The 21,705-nt window shown below is 38.1% G+C and overlaps 1 protein-coding gene across 4 annotated transcripts in view; it reads left to right on the plus strand.

The window, feature by feature from the left end:
• SATB2 (SATB homeobox 2) overlaps window positions 1-21,705 on the plus strand; it is a 178,576-nt gene that overhangs the window by 24,516 nt on the left and 132,355 nt on the right. For all 4 annotated transcript variants that reach the window (XM_072961523.1, XM_031678076.2, XM_072961525.1 and 1 more), the window contains one exon: window positions 1,436-1,612. In XM_072961523.1, coding sequence (XP_072817624.1) covers window positions 1,436-1,612 — 177 coding nt within the window. The remainder of the gene's footprint in view (window positions 1-1,435; window positions 1,613-21,705) is intronic.

The following is a 21,705-nucleotide window of genomic DNA, read 5'->3' on the forward strand; positions in this document are numbered from 1 at the left end:
ATCTTTAATGATAACAATTCTTAATGAGTATTATTATTGTTAATAATGATTATATTTAATAATTACACCCAATACTTATTATCTTTAATAATAATAATTAGCACATGGGAACCAGTTGCACCATTGTATTATCTTTTAGAACAAAAATCTAAATCTGTGACCTGGTAGTTTGTAGGATGTCTGCTCCCACCCTCTGCTTTCCAGATCAGAGTGAGTCAGGAGGCTTCTAGGGTCTGGGCAACAGGGAGGGGCTTGTAGAAAACCTCTGTGCAGCGTGTGTGTCAGAGGCCATACTCCCATATGTCATGTTACACTGTGAAGTGTCATCATCGCGACCAGCTCATCTTCCACCTCCTCCATCTCTCCACCAGCCCACTCATCCTTTATAACTTTTGATTTTTCTTGCACAAAGAGAAGACCCAGAGCAGATCCTTATTCCATAACATACTTATTTGTGTGAATTACGTAGGACAGAGTCCATGTTTATTACTTGTATGTTGGTAAAACTTTGATCTTCTTTTGCTGTGGCTATGTTTAGATTTAAATGTCTGTATGACTTTTTTTAAAAAATGAAAAACAGTTAGTTTATAAAAAATCTTCGGCAAATTAAACATTTTTTAGCTTTTCACACTTTGAAACAAAGCAGAGAAATATTTCAGTGACAACAGATTTCAGCAGATTCTCAACTCAACTAATTTGCTTTGTTCTTTGGGGCAGTTTACTTCTTTTCTTTGAAAACATAAGTAGAGCTACTCCTTTCCAGTGGTAACTGCTGTTAATGCATAAAGTAATAAATTTTTAAAAGACGAAGTTTTGTATTTGTATGTGTATTTTGACATAAACATAAGTTAAGACTTTCATGAGCAGGGCATTTCCAGGTTAATTGATGACCTATTTACCAGGATTTAGAACAATGAAAGGTATAAGAGGTGCTCCTTTTAAATTCCTACTGATTTTCTTGTACATAGTCACATAATAATCAAATAGGCCTTCCTACTATGTGTCTTACAACATTTCTAGACAAAAGCAGATCTGATCTGAAAATAGTAGTCCTGATTAACAGGTAATGATAAAACCATGGACACAAGGATACAAGGGTCTAGAAGGTCTCTTTGATCTCACCTCTGTGCTGGCTTTGAACTTGAGGTCTCTCAGTTAGGGCACCCCTGATTGGTGCCCTAACTTTCTGATGACTGGAATCTGAGGGCTTCTGCCACTGCTTGGGGCAATTCTGCTGCAGTCTGATAGTAATCATGGAGGGGAAAAAAAATCCACAGCTTTCCCATTAGGCCCATCCGACTAAGAGGCTTGTTTTATCTAAACCACTGTCGATCACAGATGAATGACTTTTATAACTGTCTCTTCCCTTCTCATCATGGTGACTGAGATTTGCTTTATAATGTTTGTGTTTCGCTCTTGAATTTTGTCCCTCCAGGTTTGATGATTCCTGTCTTTTGTGTGGTGGAGCAGTTGGACGGTTCTCTTGAATATGACAACAGGGAAGAACACGCTGAGTTTGTCCTGGTTCGAAAAGACGTGCTTTTCAGCCAGCTGGTGGAGACCGCGCTTCTGGCCCTGGGGTACTCCCACAGCTCCGCGGCGCAAGCACAAGGTATTCATGCGTCCCCCCTCTCCTCCCTGTGCCTCGTGAGTGTGTCATGACTTGAGGAAGAATGTGTTCCCCAAAATACTTCTCCAAACAAGGATTGGAGGAGAATGGTCAGATTTAGCATCTTTTCCAAACAGTGAGCAGCAGAATGTTTCGTGGAGAGTCTTGTTTTCTGGTTGCTTTGGGAAGCATTTGACCAGCACCTCTAAAGCCACCAAAATCAACTTACATTTCAAAGTAATCATCACAGGTTTTTTTGCATTGATAACTGTTATTTAAGTCCCCAAATCAGTGTTCTCAGAGTGCTGAGACATTTGACTCCTAACTTACCCAAACTTGAGTGCATGATTCATAAGCTTTCAGTTTTCTAAATTATTTATTGCTTTTGCCCTGTAGCTTCTGCACTTTATGATCAGCTTTTAGTCAAATAGAAAAAAATGTAGACCTCTTAACATACTGTACTTTTGTATCTTTGAAAACTGCTCTGTAGTTTTGATGTAGTCCATTCATTAAAAAAAATGCTCAGTGTCTTTGTGATCAGTTCATTTTACCTGTTTAACTGAACATTAACGTTGCATCATTATTTCAGTCTGTGTGGTACGGCTCTGGGGAACCCACTGTGAGCTTGTGTTGCTTCGTTCTGAAGCACAGCTCATTGTCCTTTCACGCCAAAGAACTGAAAAACAAATAACAAAAATACCCTCAAACCTCGAAGAATGGAAAAATAGATCTTTGACCCAATGGAATGATTACTTTTGTTTTTTAGCTGAAATGATTGGATTGTATATTTTATGATAATGGTTATAACTAAAGGACAGAAAGACGTGGCTTCCAGGTCTTGTGCCATATGTTAATTTCCTATATTAGTCTCCTTGCTTAACATTTGTGTATGTGCCATGGATTTTTGCTACTTTTTTTTAATGAAGTCCTCTTCATATACTTACTAAGAACTATCAGTCAGAGCCTCTATATATTCAGATAAGGAGACTATGAGAGATTAAGCAGTTTATACAAAGTTACAAATATGCTGATGAAGAACATGGGTATTAAATTCCCAAGCTCTTAATTCTGATCTTATAAGCGGATTATTACTTTTTAAAAGATGTTTTAATTAAGTATTTAAATTATATCTTAGCTCTACCAAGATAGCAACCCATCTGGAACCAGCGGGTCAAGAATATTTACCCAGAGCCATGGATTATTATGAGCTGTAGTGCAGTCTGAATCAGAGTGCCGGGCCTGCCGGGTGCAGTAATACATACAGCTAAATCGCGTAGAGTCCGCTGCTTTCAAAGCAGCATGATAAAGGATGATTCATTTCCTTTCTCCGACCACTTTCCTTCTGTGCGAGGGATTCAAGATTTGGTCTCTAGCAAATTGCATACTGGGCACCATTGCTTTTATTTCATGCTATGTGCCTAAATGAAATAAAAGAATTCCTCCCCATTCCCCTCCATAAACTTTTCATGCCATTTTAGGGATATTTTTCTCTGAATGTAAAGGTCATTGTATCCCACTGCTTGCATCCTGGTGTGCCAGCTTCCTGTTTGACAGGGCTATCCATCTCAGTTAGCATGGCTGCTCAACGCGCCGTGAGCTCACATGTGGAGCCCAGAGCACTAAGTGGCCAAGATTTGATTCTTGGCACATGCTCAGGGAAGGGGCTCTCAGGAAATGTGCCCGAGGGAGCCACACTGTTCCATTCAGTTGTGTGGACTGAGAGTTCTCACCAAGGTGAGATCCACTAGCAAGAAATGTAGTCTACGGTGGTGGATTGGACAGGAGAAAAGTTGAAAGCGATATTTTCTTCCCCTAGGTTTTCGAAGACTGTGGTTAAAAATGACTAAGCATTACACTTTTAAAAAGTTGAATCGACATTCTGAAGGTGCTCTAGATCACAGATATACTTTATTTTGTAGATAAACAAAGGTTTTATCACTAGATCCTGTACTGTAATTTCATAGAGGGAGGAAAAAATCTGTTTGTTTGTTTTGTTTTAAATTAGATTGCAGACCTGTTTTGGGTAAGTGGAAAACTTAGAATTGTTTATTTTGAAATGAATGTATTAGATCTTTGTTGTCATTTGGATCATCACACCTGTGCAGTTAGCTGCATGTTTATTATAGACCAAACAGAACGCATGATAAGACAGGTCATTCACGTGTTGGACAGACAGCAGAGCGGGAGAAAGCTAGAAAAGGAAGCAGAACACAGTGTGACTGCATATTCGAGGCCTGAGGTTTTAGGTGTTTAGTTTTCTTTTTAGTTTTGGTTTTGTTTGTTTGTTTAGATAATTCCCCCAAATGGCGAAATCATTGGGTGACCTCCTAGCAAATGTATTTGCAACAGAGAAACTGAGTGTTTTGGAATCTTTTCTTCCTGTGTTGGAAAAGTTGGGCCAAACTAAACTGCAAGGATAGCTGGTTTCTTGAGCCTATTTTGAAAATCGAGGCTCTTGAAATGTGATTTTTCATTTTGACATGACCAGAAAAGAGCTTCAATAATTGAATTGGAATAGCGTTCAGATTGCCTTTAGAAGAGAAAATACATGAGCAATGGCGTTATTTTGGAGTGATACTCACATTCCAGTGACAAGGCACCATACCCGTGCTCTCGTGAGCATAGGATAGTCAATTTCTTTTTCTGAGAGGGCATTCCTTCCAGGTGAGCTGAAGAGATTTCATTAAGAAAGAATATTTGCTTATAAAAGATGATAGAAATTCCACTAAATTGGAATTTAGGGATTTCCAATCCCCCTCTACCCCTACCCCTGACATTTTACAGTAACCTCCTTTATTTGAAGCCAGATATTGGGAACCAAGAGAGGATAAAGTGTATAAGATAATGTCATAAATCACAAGCATTATGCTTTTAACTGACCCAAACCCTCCATTTCCCAGAACACATACCATTAACTCTCTGTGATTCTCTCAGATATGAGATGCAGGATTCATCTGACCTGCTGTTTTGCATATGCAAAAAGCCTAAAGATTACAGGCTCTTTGCTTTTCCCAGAATAGTTAGCCTAAGTCTAATGAACAACAAGCATGTTTTACTGTATGTGTTGAACTATGAGTCAGTCTCTCTGGATCACAAGTCTTCTAGTCTTTTTGGAAGAGGAGTGTTAACCTAGGGAACTGCTGTGCAGTAACAGTCCCCACCCCACCTTTACACTCATTTATTCATCTTTCTTCCTTCTTTTTCATCCTTTCAGTTTTGCCCTAGAAGACTTTTGGTAATAGCCATTGGCCCCTCCACGTTGTTGAGAGCTCTTTATCCCACTGATTGGGTAGCTGGTTGTACTGGCCAAGGTTGGGGTGGACTTTGGGAGGTGGCAGTGACGGCAATGTGATTCCTCCCTGTGTACATTGGACTTAATTTGGAGGTGGACATCCTGTCTCTTTTCAGCTTCCTATAAAAAATTTATTCTATGGGGGGAGGGTATAGCTCAAATGGTAGAGTACATGCTTAGCATGCATGAGGTCCTGGGTTCAATCCCCAGTACTTCCTCTAAGAATAAATAAATAAACCTAATTACCTCTCCCACCAAAAAAAAATTTTTTTTAATTTATATTAAAATTTATTTTTGACCAGAAAATTTTATTTAAAAACAAACATGCTGAACAATAAATAAGCCAAAAGTCATTTCTGGCTGGTTATTTTGGGGGTCATGAGTATGTAGAAATTATGGGTTCAAAACGAGGTGTATTAGTCACCACTTTTTCTTATTTGTATTAGAATAATTAAATTTATGCAGTCATTTAAGATGATATTTTTAAAAAGTGACACAAAATGCATTTAATAATACGGTGTTATGTGAATCAAGCACAGTGCCAAATACAGTCTCAATTATCTAAGAATCTACACATATGCACTGAAAAAAGACAAAAGAAATATATTAAAATGCCAACAGCATGGGTGGTGGGATTATGTGGAATTTTCTTCTTTTTCTAATCGGAAAAAAATGTATAAGCATGAAATTCTGCCTCTTCCATGAATTCTCTGAATGAGTGGGAAGTTGTTATTTCTACCTTATTACCCAACTTTGATAAGCAGTTCACTTTGTCCCTAAGTTTATCCGTAAATATGAAATCTTGTACATGATACAGATGCATTTCTGTTTTTTTTTCAGTTTAAGATTAAAAAAAAGTCATTAGTGAGCCTCTGTGATGTATAAACCAAGGGCTTTCTTAGAGTTTTAAAAAATTGAAGTATAGTTGATGTATAAGAGTTTTAATAGTGCTAGGTAGTATTAATTGAATAATTACTATCTGCCAGAAACTATTCTAAGAGATTTACATGTACTGACTCATTTAATTCTCGTAACAGCTCTTTGAAGTTACATGTTTCCCCTTTCATAGATGAGGAAACTGAGGCAAATAAAGAGGAGGAAGGAATCTTCCCAGGTGCACAGGGCTGGTGGGTGGAGGAGCTGGGATCTGAAGCCTTGTTTTCCCCCTCCAGAATCAGGGTCATTAAGCACAGGGCTCTTCTGTGACAGACCTCATCACTGGGAGTTTAGAGTTGGGGTAGGAGTCAATTCTTATTTAATGCTTGCTCTCTTATTTTTTGACTGAAGCTCTAAAAGGCAGGACTTTTTTGGATTTGGTGCTTACTAAATACATAATGATTTTATTTATTTGATAATGATTATATATATTCAATTCAATAATGATAAATTAGTCATATTTCATTTCCATGATGAAATATATAGAGATTTTTTTTTTAAGTACCTGAGACAGAATTCATTAAAAACAAAAGACAAGCCTCACAGAATTGTTAATTGAAGCCAACTCCCAAAACTAAAAAGAGGGCCTATAGCTGGTTGAATAATTCAAATATACAGTTCTTGCTTATGAAGCCAAAATGATTCCTGATATGCAAATAAGGCATATTCCTTAGCAATTCTCATCTTCAAATTAATTAATTCAGTAGTATTAAATGCCTACTGTGTGTCAGTAACCGTTCTAGGTCCTGGGATGAAGAACTAGGAAAAAAAATCTTGCTTTCATGGAGGTTACACAGAAAAGTTTAGAATGTGGATTATTAGTTGATTTTTACACTCAGAGCTCAGAAACTTCAAATATTGAGTCTCAGAGAGTAGAAATGCATACAAAATTTGTTGACAAGTTTGGTGCTGATTTATGACTAACTGTTCATTTTATTCCTGAAAAGTGCTTTAAAAGTTCTCTTCCTCTTATTAGCTTTAAGCAGGAGATGACAAGATGGGAAATATGGGTTTAAATTTCTAGGAAATCCTTGCTTTGCCTCATTAAAGGAAAGCTATTTATTTGCCACTTCTGTCCACTGTTGCCTCCATTTTAAAACTGGCCCTGACATTGGCTCTGATTTTTATTAGTGAAACTCCTCTGCTGTCAGAGGCCCATTTCTTCAGAACACAAGGGTGGCACTTGTGGGCATTTAGTCAATGTTAGCAGGATGAACAGATGAACCTGAAGATATTTATTACCCTGGAGAAATATGGAGAAATATTCCTAAAAATTGCGAGTTTACTGTCTTTAATGATTAGATTTAGAATCATGAGCGGGAAACTATTTGCTCCCTATAACTAAGTGGTACAACCGCACAATGTGAATTCTACAGGAATTCAATAAATGTTGACTAAATGAAAATAGTTTTTAAGGTACATTTTTGCTAAACTTTATCCATGAAGAATTGTTTTTTCTTTGTGGAGCACTGTGACATTGGCTCCCATTCATTAATTAGCTATTTTTACCAGAAGTGAAATATAATGTGACTCCTTGTTGATCAGATATCACCATTTCCAGATTATCCCATGTCATCATTCCACAGTCAGTGATGTTTTGGCTAAGCTCATGGTGGCAAACCACTCCAATAATAACTTCTAGACTCAAAGAGGTAGTTATTCAAAGGGAACTTAAGGGATTGCTGGGATCCAAGTTCTTCTGATCAAACCTTAGAGATATTGTGTCAGTGCTCATCTGTTCGAAGGCATTGTATGTAGGGAGAATAATTTTGGTCTGTGAACTAGAAACAATGATAAGGATAAATAGAGTAAGATTTAAAACTAAAGTAGTGATAATATTTATATACAAAGGAATGCAATGGCTTTATTATTTATTTATTATTGTTTTGTATTCTATTCATTTATTTATTATCACATACTTTCCAGTGAACTAGCTCTATACCATACCACATATTGGGATGAATTTTACCTAGGAGCTACTTTTAAGATAAATTTCACCATTAGAAATAAATACACTTTCTTTTTAAGTAATTCAGTGCTTGAAATGCTCTGTTGTTAAATTAGTTCTCTAAAATATTTTATTATGGGAACATGTAATATATACAGAGTAGAGGGATTAGCATATTAAATTCTCATGAACTCGTCATGTAGGATCAGCAGTGAGCAATTCACAGTCGATCTTGTTTCAACTCTGCCTCTACCCACTTCTCACTTCTCACTCACTGGATCATTTAAAAGCATATCCTAGACCTCATATTTTATTCACAAATATTTTACTAAGTGTCTCTTAAAGACTATTTTAGAAACATAACCACAATATCAGCAGGGCTCCTAAAAAATATAATTCCTTAATATCATAAAGTAGCCAGTCAAGTTTCAAATTTTCCTAATTATTCCATATATATATATATATATGGAATATATATATATATATATATATATCTATGTGTGTGTGTGTTCATTGATTCAGATCAGGAGCCATACAAATCTATATATGGCACTTCAGTTGGTATGTCTCTTATCTTTGAATTTATGGGTTTGCCACCCTCTTAAATTTAAAACAATTCTAAAACTTACATTTGTTGCTTTAATTCAGAATTATTTTTGTTTTGCTAAACTTAATGAAAATCCTCATCCTATAAAAGCCTGCAGATACTAGGATTTAAAATAAACAATTAACAAGCTCAATCATAACCTTGGAAAGAAATTCAGAAAAATCACACTTTTTTTTCTTTGAGAGAGGATGATTGAACGACATATGTTGTCTAGAGCTGAAAGGTTTTTCATGCTCTGAAAGTTTGGCATTGTCCCTGTTGAAAATGTTTAAAATGATCTCTTGCCTTGTCTTGCTTTCTTAGTTTCTTTCTTTGGTTCTTTCTCTTTTTTTCCCTGACTTTTTATTCTTTAATTAAACTCTCATGTTTGAAAGACTCTCAGAAGTTTTTTCTTTATAAGGGCAATGTAAAAAAAAAAAGGTGCATATTTAGAAATTTTAGGCCTTGGAGCAAACTTTTAACAAACAAGCTACTTTTAACAAAATTCTGTGGCTCTCAAAAGAGAGCTAAAAAAGCTACCCCAAATTGCTGTTAACCATGTTTCAGCCCTCATTAGAGCTTGACGGGCCAAAATGTAAAACACTGGCTGGGCTGACACAAATCTCTAACAAGCCCCCCATACTCTTCTCTCCTCTGCTATATAAAATTAAATATTCATATATGTATGTGTGCACATATATTTGTTCACTCACACACAGCAAAATCTGAAACACTACTTTTTAACTGAATGCCAGGGGAAAAATACTGCTCATCTTATTTCTTTGTCTAATATATACTTAAAAATGAATAGCTAATAGAAATGTTTATAGTTCTGTATTCCTTATTTTTGTTTATATTGTCATAAATATATGTTATTTAAAATATATTGGTATGTAATTATAGCTCACATGAAGGCCAACTGATGGAATTATTGTCTGTATGTAGAGGATGAAGACCCTATCCAGTTTGTTAGCAGGATGCCTAGCAGTTAAGTAGGAAGTACTTGATAAAAAGTGTTCAGGGCAGTGAATTAAAAAAAGAAAAAAAGTCTGATCTCACTTTGCACTTGACCTTACAATTTCTACCTGAACATCCAGTTGAAAAAAATCCTATCAGTGGAAATAATTCATTACAAAAAACTAGCTCATTATTTTTTCTATAATGAGGGGAGTCTTTAGTGACATTTACAGTTATCTATTTTGTTTGGGGCAATTGGCCATGGTGGCCATTAGCTTTGGTGTATTTTTTTTTTTTTGGTGTATTTTTTAAACTGCTTAAAATCCTTCTTTTTGGAGTTTAGGCATTAATGCCCATGACCTGGAGGGGACTAATGAGCTGAGTTCTGCTTTTTGGCATTCGTGTAAAATGATCCAGGTTAAACAGATTGACCCACAGTGATATACAACTTTTATTTAATAATTAAAGTATGTCCCATTAAAAATATATAGCTTTTGAGGAGTTATGACTAGGAAACCTACCATCTAAAATTGGTGATACTCTGATACAATTTATATTGTGATTAATTTTTTATTCTATTCCCTGCAAAAGTATAACTGTCTTTTACTAATGTATAGATTTTAAATGCAGAATAGAGTCATTTGCTGAAGACCCAGGTCTTTTGTGCTTTAAGAAGATGCAGTAGAGATTCCATTAAAGGAACACATTGGGTAAAAAGCATCTTCATAAATGCTGCCGTGGACAGTGCTGTTACCTTTGGGTAGATTTTTTTATGCTTAAAGCTCCCCGTTGATACAGCTCTAAGTCTTGGTGCTGTACCAGTCATATTCCAACTCTGAATAGAGTCTATTTTGACACTCATGATAGACAGTAAATCATTCCTGGCCATAGAGCATGTTGTAATGTTAAAATGCTTTTTAAAAACTCCCTGCTTCTTCTTTTTTTTTTTTTCCTTTTTTTATATGGATAAGAGCTCTGTCACTTAAATCTTATTATTTCAGTTAATTCTTTGCCAAGTTATTAAATTTCAGAATTGTAGATCTTTAACTTCTGATCTTAGTAGACGTTTTACATTTATACTTCGTCCAAATTTTCTCAGATACAATGTTATTATATTTTAAATATTTTATGAGATATCAACTTCATAATAATTCCTTCACCTGCAGAGTGTCGGTTAGTGGGCAGTTTATTTATGACTTATTGAGGTAGCTTGGCACATGAAGGGGAGCCCTGCAGTGTCAGGGGCCTCTCTGTCTGTGGTGTGTCAGGGCTTAGCGTTGGTTGTGGGAGGTGGAGACTGCATGCTTGCACAGTGAGCATTCAGCTGGCTGGTCACTCGCAGGCACCTTGGTTTGGTTTCCGAGATGCCAGATAGATTTCACAGGATTGTGATGAGCAGTGCTTTGAAAAGCCATTTTTTTTTCTTGGACAGTAGCTTTGAGAGCTCCAAAGGGTCTTACGTCAGGGTTCTGCTGCTCAGAAGCAATAATTGGCAAAATTTTTTGTATGTCAATGAGAGAAAACACAAAGGCTTTTCCCTATCTGCCTGCCCCTTTTTGGTTTGAAGAAATATCACCCAGGACAGAACAGCAAATCTGCGCTCCTGTTTTACAAGCTCATTACTCAGGTTGGAAAAGATCGCTGCAGGCTATATGCAAATAGGCAGTGCCCGAGGTTTCTCTCAGCTTCCAGCGAGCTCGGCAGAGAAATACAACCAACATATTTTTTCTGTCAGTTTTGTAAATCAAAGAATGAGATGCTGGGAACTCATAGCACAGTCAAACCTCTGTCCTCTATGATTTGGTTGTATGAGGCCTGATAATCTCCCAGGTCAAAACTGGGCCCACCATCCTGGGAGCCAAGATAAGAGCACAATCCATCTGTTCTTTATCAAAAGCTCTGACCAGGTTTATCAACTTAAGATGGTGGCTCTTGAGCATATATGCTTCAGAACCACAGTCATAAATAACAATTCTAAGTGTCATGCTTTATTGTTATGAATACAGTGGTTCCTCACGGGAGGAGGAGGCTTCTTTGAATGGGGGTCTGCTTTAGATATGCTACAATGAAGAAGTATGAGCATTATTTGGAAAGAAGGTACTCTATTAAGAATCTTTAGTCTTTCGGAGCATCAGTGGAGGAAATGTGGTTTAGTTTTACTGTCCCCTTTTTATGGAGAGAAACACTACAGAGACACTTTTAAAGATTATACCGTAATTCTCTAGTTCTCTCCCACACTATGACATCATTCATTCACTTAACAAGTATTTTTTGAGTGCCTGTTATGTCCCAGGCTTTGTTCTAGGTGTTGGGGACAAAGCAAAGAACCCAGCATATAATACCCCTGCCCTCCAGATACATTGCTGCAGGGGAGATGGAAAATAAATTATAATTATGTAACAGAATGTCAGGTAGGACCTGGCAATAAACTATGCTTATGTTGACCCTGTTCTCTCCAACTTGTCTAGAAGGAGGTTTTGGCAAATTTAGGGTTCTGGAAAGGAGCCATTTAACCTGAACAAAATGGAAGGTTTTGAATGGGGTTTGAGGATTAAAAATGAAATGATGTAGGTGCTTTACAGGGTAAGCCTCAGTTTTCTGAAAAATTTACCTATTTGGACTATTTCACGTTTAGAATAGAATAAATGTAATGTTGTCAGAATTAGCTTAGATTAAACCAAGGTTTGGTTTTAGTGAGGGAAAAAATTTTTCATAATAAACATGTGAATATATTTAATAAAGATAATATTAATAATTAATAATATTAAGCACTAATATTTATTTGTGCTTCTTATACACCAGGTACTGTTCTAGGTGCTTCACATATACTCATTCATTCCTCATAGAACATGATATAATTGTCCACATTTTACCAATGAGGAAACAGATTCAAAGAGATAAATAGCTTGGCCGACACCAAAAACTGGCTCCAAAGAATGCATATTTAACCAGTATCCCATTCAGTCGCTTTATATATGTCTGTCAATTTAGCCTGGAATTCGAATTAATAGTAACTATATTTTACAGGCATAAACCAAAGATTGAAATTTTGGGATTGGCAACTGAACATATATATATATGTTTAAATTGAGTGGAGAGCTTATTTTGAGTTTAAATAACAAAATTGAACTTGCTGTCTTGGGATGGCATTTTACGAGAACTTATTTTATGAGACCCCACATTTTTGTATATCTAAGTTCCTTGTAAACTTATACATTAAAAAACAAGTTTTTCCAGTAATAAGCCAGTGTTTGTTAATGATAGAAAACTAAAAAACAGAGAAAAAGTAGAAAGAAGACAACCTCCCCCTCCATGGATCAACCGCCTGGGAAGACGTGTAGAGGTGGCATTTTAAGGCATTCGTTTCTCTTTAGTTACAGTGCTAGGCATTCTGTTACATAATTGAGGTTATGTATACAGTATTTTCATCTGTGGTTTTTTACTTAACATTATAATGTATAATTTACATATTCTTTATTATTATTTCTAATATTACATAATACTCAAGTTTTTGGCTTTCAAATCAAATGTGAAGGATTAGTTTTCTTTTGATGATCTAGAAGGACTTAGGAGTGGTCAGTAAATTAAGACGTGTTAAGTACAGATGCTGTGCTGACAGCCTATGGCAGACAATCGGAGTGACTGACTCATGTGAGAATGTAGTTATCCTTAGAAAATAAGTTCCTTCTCATTTAGTTCATTGATGGTGAAAGGCCAGTTATTTAAAAAATAATTTGGCATTGACCTGCTTTCTTTCTTACCTCTGCTAACTTTTTTAATGTGGGAGAAGAGTTAAAAAACATTGTATCATTCGGGAAACTTTAATTGATGGCATATTTTGTTTTTACAACAGTCTTGTTCTTACCGCATTTTGGTCTTTCTCCTCTTTAAAAAACACACACGTAGCATTGTGTGGGTTAGTTACTGAGTGCTTACTAGTTTCACAATGACAGTCCTATGTTAAAGATGTCCCTTGGCCCAGGAATCAATAACTGATGACAGTTTGTCTGTTTTTTAGCCTCTGGTTTTTGCTGTGTGCAGTCGGATGGAGATTTTCTGAAAGAGCCATTGGAGGAAACTCTTAGGGAAGGTTTTTCCTGTGTTTGAATTGACTGATCACAGCCCACTATTAGAGGTAGGGAATTTGTCAGGCAAATTATGAAAGCTCCCAGGCTTGCAGGCGCAGTGAGTTGTAATCCCTTTTTGGTGGTTTGTTTCTCGGGGACCTCGGATCCTGCTGGGTATGGGAAAGGGTTGAACGTCTCTCCGTCTCCCTTCTGTAGTTTAAAGTAGTAAGATTGACCCAACTTCTTTTCGTAGTCCTCCCTGGAGCTTAGCAAGTATGGGACGATCCTAGTTAGAAGTCAGATGTACTTGGCCACCTACACTGCGCTTTTTCCTAACAGCGCCGTTGGTGCCATTCTGATCATCTCCCTTCTGTGTGCTTTTCTGGAGTCATTCAGCGCACACTGAGGTCTGTCCCCAGAGGGGTCACACTCTTTCTGTGTGATCGCGTTGGTGACCCGTGGATAGAAATATTTGCTTTTGATAAATAGTTAGGTGGGTTTTCATAATGGGTGTAGCAAGGATTGGTCAGGATTTATGTAACTCCAATTATCTGTTAAAATGTACTCATGTGACCAAAAATATCAATTCATATGAACAAAGAGTTTTAATGATAAAAACCAGTGTTTTATCATGAGATATCTTATATAACACATTAAGTTATAATTTGCTGCTATGTTCTTTTTTTACTTATAACCCGTAGTGGATATTAAAATGTGCCGTTTGCAGTTTAAACTAACACAATTGATATCAATAACGGCTCTTTTGTCTCACCTATTAAAGGGACATTTACTGTTGTGGCTAATACTAACATCACAAATTTGAATCTCTCAGCAGATACTAATTCATCCAGGTAAATCAAAAAGAATAGCCCAACTCTGTTTTCAATCAGGGGGATTAAAACATCTGTGGGTGTGGTGCGTTCTCAGGAAATTGAGGTGTCCTTCAGTACTCGATAGGGATCTAGGCTGCATTGTCTAGAAGTTTACTAAAATAACCAATTCATCACCCCAACAAGGACACACCAGTAGGATATTTTTCTCGTGTCTTTCATTGGAATACCTCAGCATTAGTCAATAAGACATAGTCTTGTTATGTTTCCATGTATGTTTAGTCCTTAAAAACAAGTCATGTGCATATTGTTGCTCATTACAGTGCTAGCGAACACAGAGCTTACTCTGTGCCAGGCATATGGTAACTTATTTAATGCTCCCAAACCATGTGTGGCCTGGGTATGATTATCTACATTTTACTGCTGAGGAAACTAAGGCACAGAGAGGTTAAGTGAGTTAACCCCAGGACACCCAGCAAGTAACTGATGGAGCCAAGATTTGAATGTTCAGACCCAGGCTTTCTGCTCCTTGAGGCAGTGGCTTCGTCCCTACACCCTGCCTCTCTATGCATGATTAGACATTGTTGTGACAGTGAATGTAAATAAAAGCCTCTCTGAGGCCTGAGCTAAGACAACTAGACTAGCTCACTAAAAATGCTGCCCACCGCCCCCCTCTTTTCCTTTATTTATTTATCTTTTCTTCTTGTAGTAGATGAGGGGAGAAGAACCTCAAAGACATTACGACTGCATTCTACTTAATCTGAAATATTTTGATGCTTCTGGAAAAGTGAGATGATTTAATTTCATATATAATTGCATGAGGAATTATAAATTATGTTTTCTAAAATACCTATGACACTAAACCACAAAATGAACAGATAAAACTGATTTGTTCTCTGACAAATCAAGATATATAGCAGTGTTTTCATGACAAGTGCCGTTCGCGGGGCTGGAGCAGCCGGGGGTGCTGCGATGAGACAGGAGCCGTTCCCAGGCGGCACTGCTTTCACACGGGCGTCCCGGTGTGATTTACAACCCATGCTGAACATTTTTTTAAAAACACATTGCCAGACAAAGCCCAGGTGGAACTTCTAAAGTCATGGAATCCAGATATATCTTTCTAATTGACCTTCTTTAACATTAATTTACTCTTCAGAAATAAGTTGTTTTATCCTGTGAAGAGAAGGGACCATTTTCAGGGCACTGGGAGGGGGATGGCATTTAGAAAATTCTCCCTTAAGTGCATTTAATAGTTTCCTGGAAGGTATGTGTTGACTTCTTCTGGAGGGTAATTTATTCATAGTAAGACTGAGTAAGAATTCTTTTTTCTTCCCACTGGACTAAAAACAGAGTGTGTTGTAGGTCTCTGTGGTGGTGAAAGGCTAAAAACTCAAAATATGGATGTTATGAATTTAAGCGCTTCTCAAAGGACCTGTGTCCCCAAGCTGCCACAGTCATTTGTTTGTCCAGAATTTAAAAAAGGCTTTGAAATGTGTGGAGCCAAAATAGTTCTGTCTGTAGTACTAGGGATTCTGGGAAAATAAGAATGTTGTCTTCTCTGTGAGAGGGATTGATACGGGTTGATTGCCAGGAGCATTGGATCCTCGCATTGGTTTTGTCAGGCGGTGTTGAATTTTTCACTGAGTCTGCCAGAATCACTCACCTGGTCCCTTTTGTGATCCATGGCAGCTGATTTGTGATGAGTGGGCAGGAACAGGAGGGGAGATCAGATCTTTGGGTCAAAGACAAAAATCAGAACTCCGTAAGGCAGATCTTGGTCTATTTTGTATCAGATTCCAGGGTTATGGATGAATTCAGATGGACAGGAGATGTTATTCTGTATCACTGGGATTTTATTAGATGCTTTATTTTATGTTTTCTTTTTAGATACCTTTTCTATTATGTGTAACAAAAAGTTGGTTGAAAATGGTTGTTCAATTTAGATGTTAGAGTTTATTAAGCAAACCAAACTGAACAACAAATAGTATTGTAAAACATTGTGAGGATATACAAGTTAAACCAGGCTGTCTTGAAAGTCAGAGTCACTGATGATATTTCACAGTTGTACATGAGTTTAAAAAAATATTTAATTTCCAACATAAGGAACGTCAGTGGTTAAAAGCATGTGGATTTGCTGGTTTCTTTTCTCTAGGACGTTGTTAGGAATGGCTCGTGGTGAGCAGTTGATCATGCTGGCTTAGCCCATCTCCTGTCAGACCAGCTGAACTCTACTTAACATGGTGGGACAGGGCCTTGGGTCCCTTGTTCTGTCTTCCACAGCCCTGTTTTTGTTGAGGACGGGGTAATAGAGTGTGGTGGTTAGGTGTGGTGGACTCGGAAATATGACTGCTGGGCTTTTAATCTTGGTGCTACTACATCCCGGCTCTGTGACTCTGCCTCAGTGTCCCCACCTGTGGCAATAATCGCCTCCTTCCTGGGGCAGGGTAGGAAGATTAAATGAAACAATCCAGATCAGGTGCTTTACGCAGTGTAAGGGCTGTACGTGTTTGTTGCTGTTACAATTACAGTTGTTGCTATTACTACTTTACAAAGCAGAAGCTAGATATAATAGCATTAATTTCTTTTGTTTTCTGTAGTCTCCATTCACAAATAGTCCCTCATGCTGAGATACTGGATGTGAACTACCAATATTATTTCCTTAATCATTTTGGTTTTCTTACAGTATAGGAAGAATAAATCCTCTGATATTCATTGTATTTTGATCAACAAAATCATATTTCATGGCTCTGCAACAACTTGGAAAGAGTTGATTTCTTTTTTGTAGACAGAGTGTTCTATACTACATTGACTCTACTGTTTTTGAAAGCATTTAATGTATATTTTATATACACTGACAATGTAATAAAATCTGCTTCCCCATATCTGGTTGAAATTGTGTATTAAAAAATGAAATAGTCTTTATTAATAACAAATGAAAATTAAAAATTTCACTAACAGCTTTGTAATTAAATGAGCTAGTTTTTATTCAGGTGACAAACACTTTGCATCTGTTCAATCTTCTCCTTCTATGGAGTTCTAAATAACAAGTTACCTAAATATAAGTGCAACTTGACTACAGTGAAGCCGTTTAGTTTAACACAACTTTTCCACAATTGTTTTGAAAAATGGGCTATTTTCCCTCTCATTCCTCTTCCAAAATGATTGTTCATATCTTTTCTCTTCTCCTGATGTGATTCCACTTCTGGAACTGCCTCAAAGCAAATCTGGGGCCGTGTGGAGCAGAAGGAACGTAAATGTTTTCCCTGGGGACACATTGTCAATAGGTATTTGTGTCCCAGAAAATTTGAATGTCATGTCACCTTTGAATCACGGCTCCTTCTTCTTTTTATTCTCCTTCCTGGAGCAGCTCACAGGAGAGAGCTTTACTTTGGTACACTTTTACCTGGACTAAATGATCACAGCTTAAGGGGGAAAAAAAAGTAAATGGTGATATTATGTGACTAAAGCGGAGAAATCCAACGAGATGAAGACATTAGGTCACGTTATGTTATATTCAGTTACATTGTAGCATAATGCAGTTAGCTTGTAAACAAGGGCAATGAGAAATGATACAGCAGTGAACTCCAAAGTAGCAGTTTTAATTTATTTTAATTTATTAATTTCTTTCCTCTCACCTTTGTCATCTTCCATTCTTACTATTTCTCTCCCTTTTCTTAGTATTTAAAATATTCTTGTCTCCCCAGTGCTCTTTTTTGAGCAATATTCTATTATTGAAAGAAAAAAATTAAGCATAAATTACCTGTGGGGAAACACAGCATTTGAAGACCTTTTTCCTGCCAGCTAGTAGATGTGTGGTCCCACTGTGTTTTGGTATGTGTTTATTTTAATATTAGAATTACCAATGAAAGCTAATAATACTCTAAGAAAAGTATAATTATGAAGGTAAATCTGTATCAAAAATTGCATGGTGTACCTCAAAGTCAAATATAATTATTAGTGGATAGTCTCCTATTTGATAATTATCCATTCATAGATTTATACATAAGGTAGTGTTTTTAAAATTGCATATTTTAAAAATTCATTCAATTTCCCACAAAGTATAATCCACTAGATTTGAGGCAAAATAACCCATTTTGGTATAATAGAACCACACCTATATCGAAATAACTGAAACACACTAAAATAGAAATATAATGTTTCTTCTGCCAAATATTATGATGTGACTCCTGCCAAGTCCTGGTGCCCACTCCCTTCTGGATCCAGTTGTTCTATTTTAAACTTTCCCGAGGGCTCACCCCTGCTGAGGCCTGTGCATATGACAGCTACCTCTTTACCCCGTGGCCATTTGCAGGGCAGTGGGAGAATGGTGACGCTACCAGGCGGCAGGCAGGCAGGCTTGGTGGCACTGGGAGCAGCCCTGCAGAGAAGGACAGCTCACAGGGAGTGGTGCTGGGCCTGGAGGCTGCCCTCAAAGGCCGTGGAGAGTAGGATGGAGCATCACGTTGGGAAGGAGACAGGCTAGACCAGGAGGGGCACAGTGCAGGTGCCATGGGACCAGCTTCTAACCATGAAGGTTTACACCTGTGTGGGGAGGCTTTAGAGAAGTAATGGGTCACTGGGCACCTAACAAGCCCAATTTCATTTGGGGAGTGAGGGATGAATTCATTTAATCAAATTTCTCATCAATGCAGGAGTCACCTTTCCCCTCAAGTCAAATAACTTATGTGCAGCATTTTAATGCAGTTTCAATATCAGTGTTTGTTACTAATGTTCACTCAGTTATTTTTTTAACCAGCCTGCATCATTAGTATTAAATGCTTGTTAAAGCACTATCATATTTAATTATAGTGTACAGAGTCTCTAATAAGTTAAAACAATACTGTACAGCACTGTCAGTGATTCATATGGCTAATGATTAGCATCTTTTCTCAGGGATTTACAGTAATATTGACTTCGTCTCCATTCCAATTAACTGTGTATGTAGCAGTCATTTTGTTTTAGCTTATCTTGAACGCTTCTTTATTTGCGACCTTGGCCATTGGGCGGATGGCAGACGGAAGTAGTCTGTTACTGAAGATGACAGTTCCTTTCAGGACTTGTGGTCCGGGAGCTGGTAGGAGTTATAACCCCGTACTGGGAGGGTGGACCGTGTGTTTCCCACTTCAGGCCCTGTATTTTAATATGTAAATGCTATGGCTCTCATTCTTATTTGAGCTATTTTGCTTTTTAGATTGTATTCAAACTGCACAGACTCTCATCCTGTAGATTTTTCCTCCTTTCATTGTTCCCGACTGTTTGCCACCTGAACTAAGCGCTTCCTCGGCACTGCCGCGCGGTAGCCGTGCCTGAGTCAGGACACGCTGCTCTGCTGCTGTGGCTGGGTGCCTGCCACCGCGTCCTGCTCTTCACCCCTCCCTTGCTGCCAGGGCTTGCTTCTGGAGGGACAGGTGTGTGCTGACGGAGCCCACTGAGTCCCGGCTCCTGCTGGAACCATCCTGTTTTATTTGTGATCCACGGGGAGAGAAGTGACCAGCCAGAGGCTTTTCTTCAGCAGAAGCCACATGGTGTTTCGAGTGGAAAGGCTTTTGCAGGCTGCGGTTTGTGACAGGCAGGAGAGGCTGGCGCAGGAGTCTTGAGTGAGCGCTTTGACACACCGAGTAACAGCCCATTATCACTTGCTCTGGTGTCAAAACAATACCGCAGTTTGAAGTGCAGCTCAGGCTCACTCCTGCTGTCACACATGCTCCCTCAGAAGTCATTAGAGTGTTGGCGTGGACCCTTTCCGGGAGCAGTCAGAGCTGCATTAGGAGAGGCAGAAGTGTTTATTAATTCAATTTAAGAGGAGCTATTAATCATCTGCTGTGTGTCAGGCTCTGGGCCGGGGTGGGGAGTCGGGGCTTCCGCACTAGAGTGACAAGGTCCTGCCCTCAAGGTGCCTCTTGCCTCGGAGAGCAAACGAGTGTGGTGGCTGTCGCAGAGTAACCTCAGCGCAGGGAAACAGAAGTACTTCCAGCGTTCAGGAGAGGGAGAATCTCTCCACGCTGGAGGGATGGAGGGATCCCGTTAGACTACTGAGGGGAGTGAAGTGTGAGAGGGGCCTTGACAAGACTGCAGGATTTTGATGGGCAGAGAGGAGGTGAGAGAGACAGTTGGCAGGGAGTTCTGTTTAGCTGGTAGGCAGGATGTGTTTAGGGGAAGTAGCAGGACTCAAGAATCTGTTGTAAAGAGCTTTGGATGCCAGGTTTAAGAGTTAATGTTTTACTCAGTGGTGTCCTGCTTGAGACCTCCACGGAAAGGTTTTTGAGTATGGGCAGTAATATGTTAGGCTTATGTCAGTGCATGGTAAGGTTCAGGTATTAGTCAATTAGAATTGCAAGTGACTGCATGTAGCAGAAACTCTACAGTGATGGTTTAACCAGATAAGGGCTTTGTTTGTCTTACACAGTGACTAAGCCAGGCTAATGCAGTATTTCCCCATGCTGCCATGGACACAGGCTCTGGTCTCTTCCTGGCTTCTCTTCTTATGGCTACAAAATGGCTGCTGCACCTCCAGACATCCAGTGCAGATTCCAGGCAGGAAGAGGGGGGCGGAAAGAAGGGCAAAAGGCCAAATGCCTCTCCTCATGAAGGTCTGTCTTTATTATTCTGGAAGGGATTTTATCCCCTAGGACTTTGTCATTTAACTCCATTTCAGGTCTAGAGAGCCTGGGAAATCAAGTTTTTTATTTGCCACAACGCTTCTCAGAAGAAAAAAAAGGGGGGATTCTTTAGGAAGAAAGAAAGGGAGAGTGGATATTGGGTAGATAAGTAGCAGTGTTGGCCGCAGCTTGTCTGCGAATCTATCGTGGGAAATCAGGGAAGACAGAGAGCAGAGGAGCAGAAAGCTAATCGTGCCAGCAAAGATTTCTGATTAGATTCAGAAAGAATAACTTCCGAGTTCAGTTTCAATTTTAGGTTTGTTTAATGACAGACTATGGGGCAATGCGTTAGGAAAACTAGGCTTTAAATCTAGCATCATTATTAATCATGTACGTGTTTAAAGAAGTCACTTTTCTGAACCTCAGTTTTTTTAATCTATAAGATTGAGGACTTCAAAACCTGTGAGCCAAAACCTATGATGCTAAGAAACGATTGCATATGTGCTTTTGAATATTATTTTCTGAGTAAACACTGAGTAAGTTATAAAAATAAACATACAGATTATGAGAAGATATAAATTTTGTTTAGAAATGTTTTCTCCTAATTTGAGGAACCAAAGAGCTAGCAAAAGTATTTCATGTATTAATTTAAAATACATTTTTTTAAAAAAAACTCTGTAATATTCCTTGGCACTGGTGTTTTCTGTTATCAACTATACTTGCATTTAGTTACTGTAAGGGAAGTAGGAGATAACAGATTCTCTCTCAAGCCCCTGCTCTAACAGGATTATTTATAATGTGACAATTTATTACACGGTCTTTTCCTGATAAATAGCTCAATTACATTCTCCATGTATTTTACAGTTCCATCTGCGGCAGCT

The sequence above is a fragment of the Vicugna pacos genome, chromosome 5, assembly GCF_048564905.1.
Source record: "Vicugna pacos chromosome 5, VicPac4, whole genome shotgun sequence".
Lineage (NCBI taxonomy): Eukaryota > Metazoa > Chordata > Mammalia > Artiodactyla > Camelidae > Vicugna > Vicugna pacos.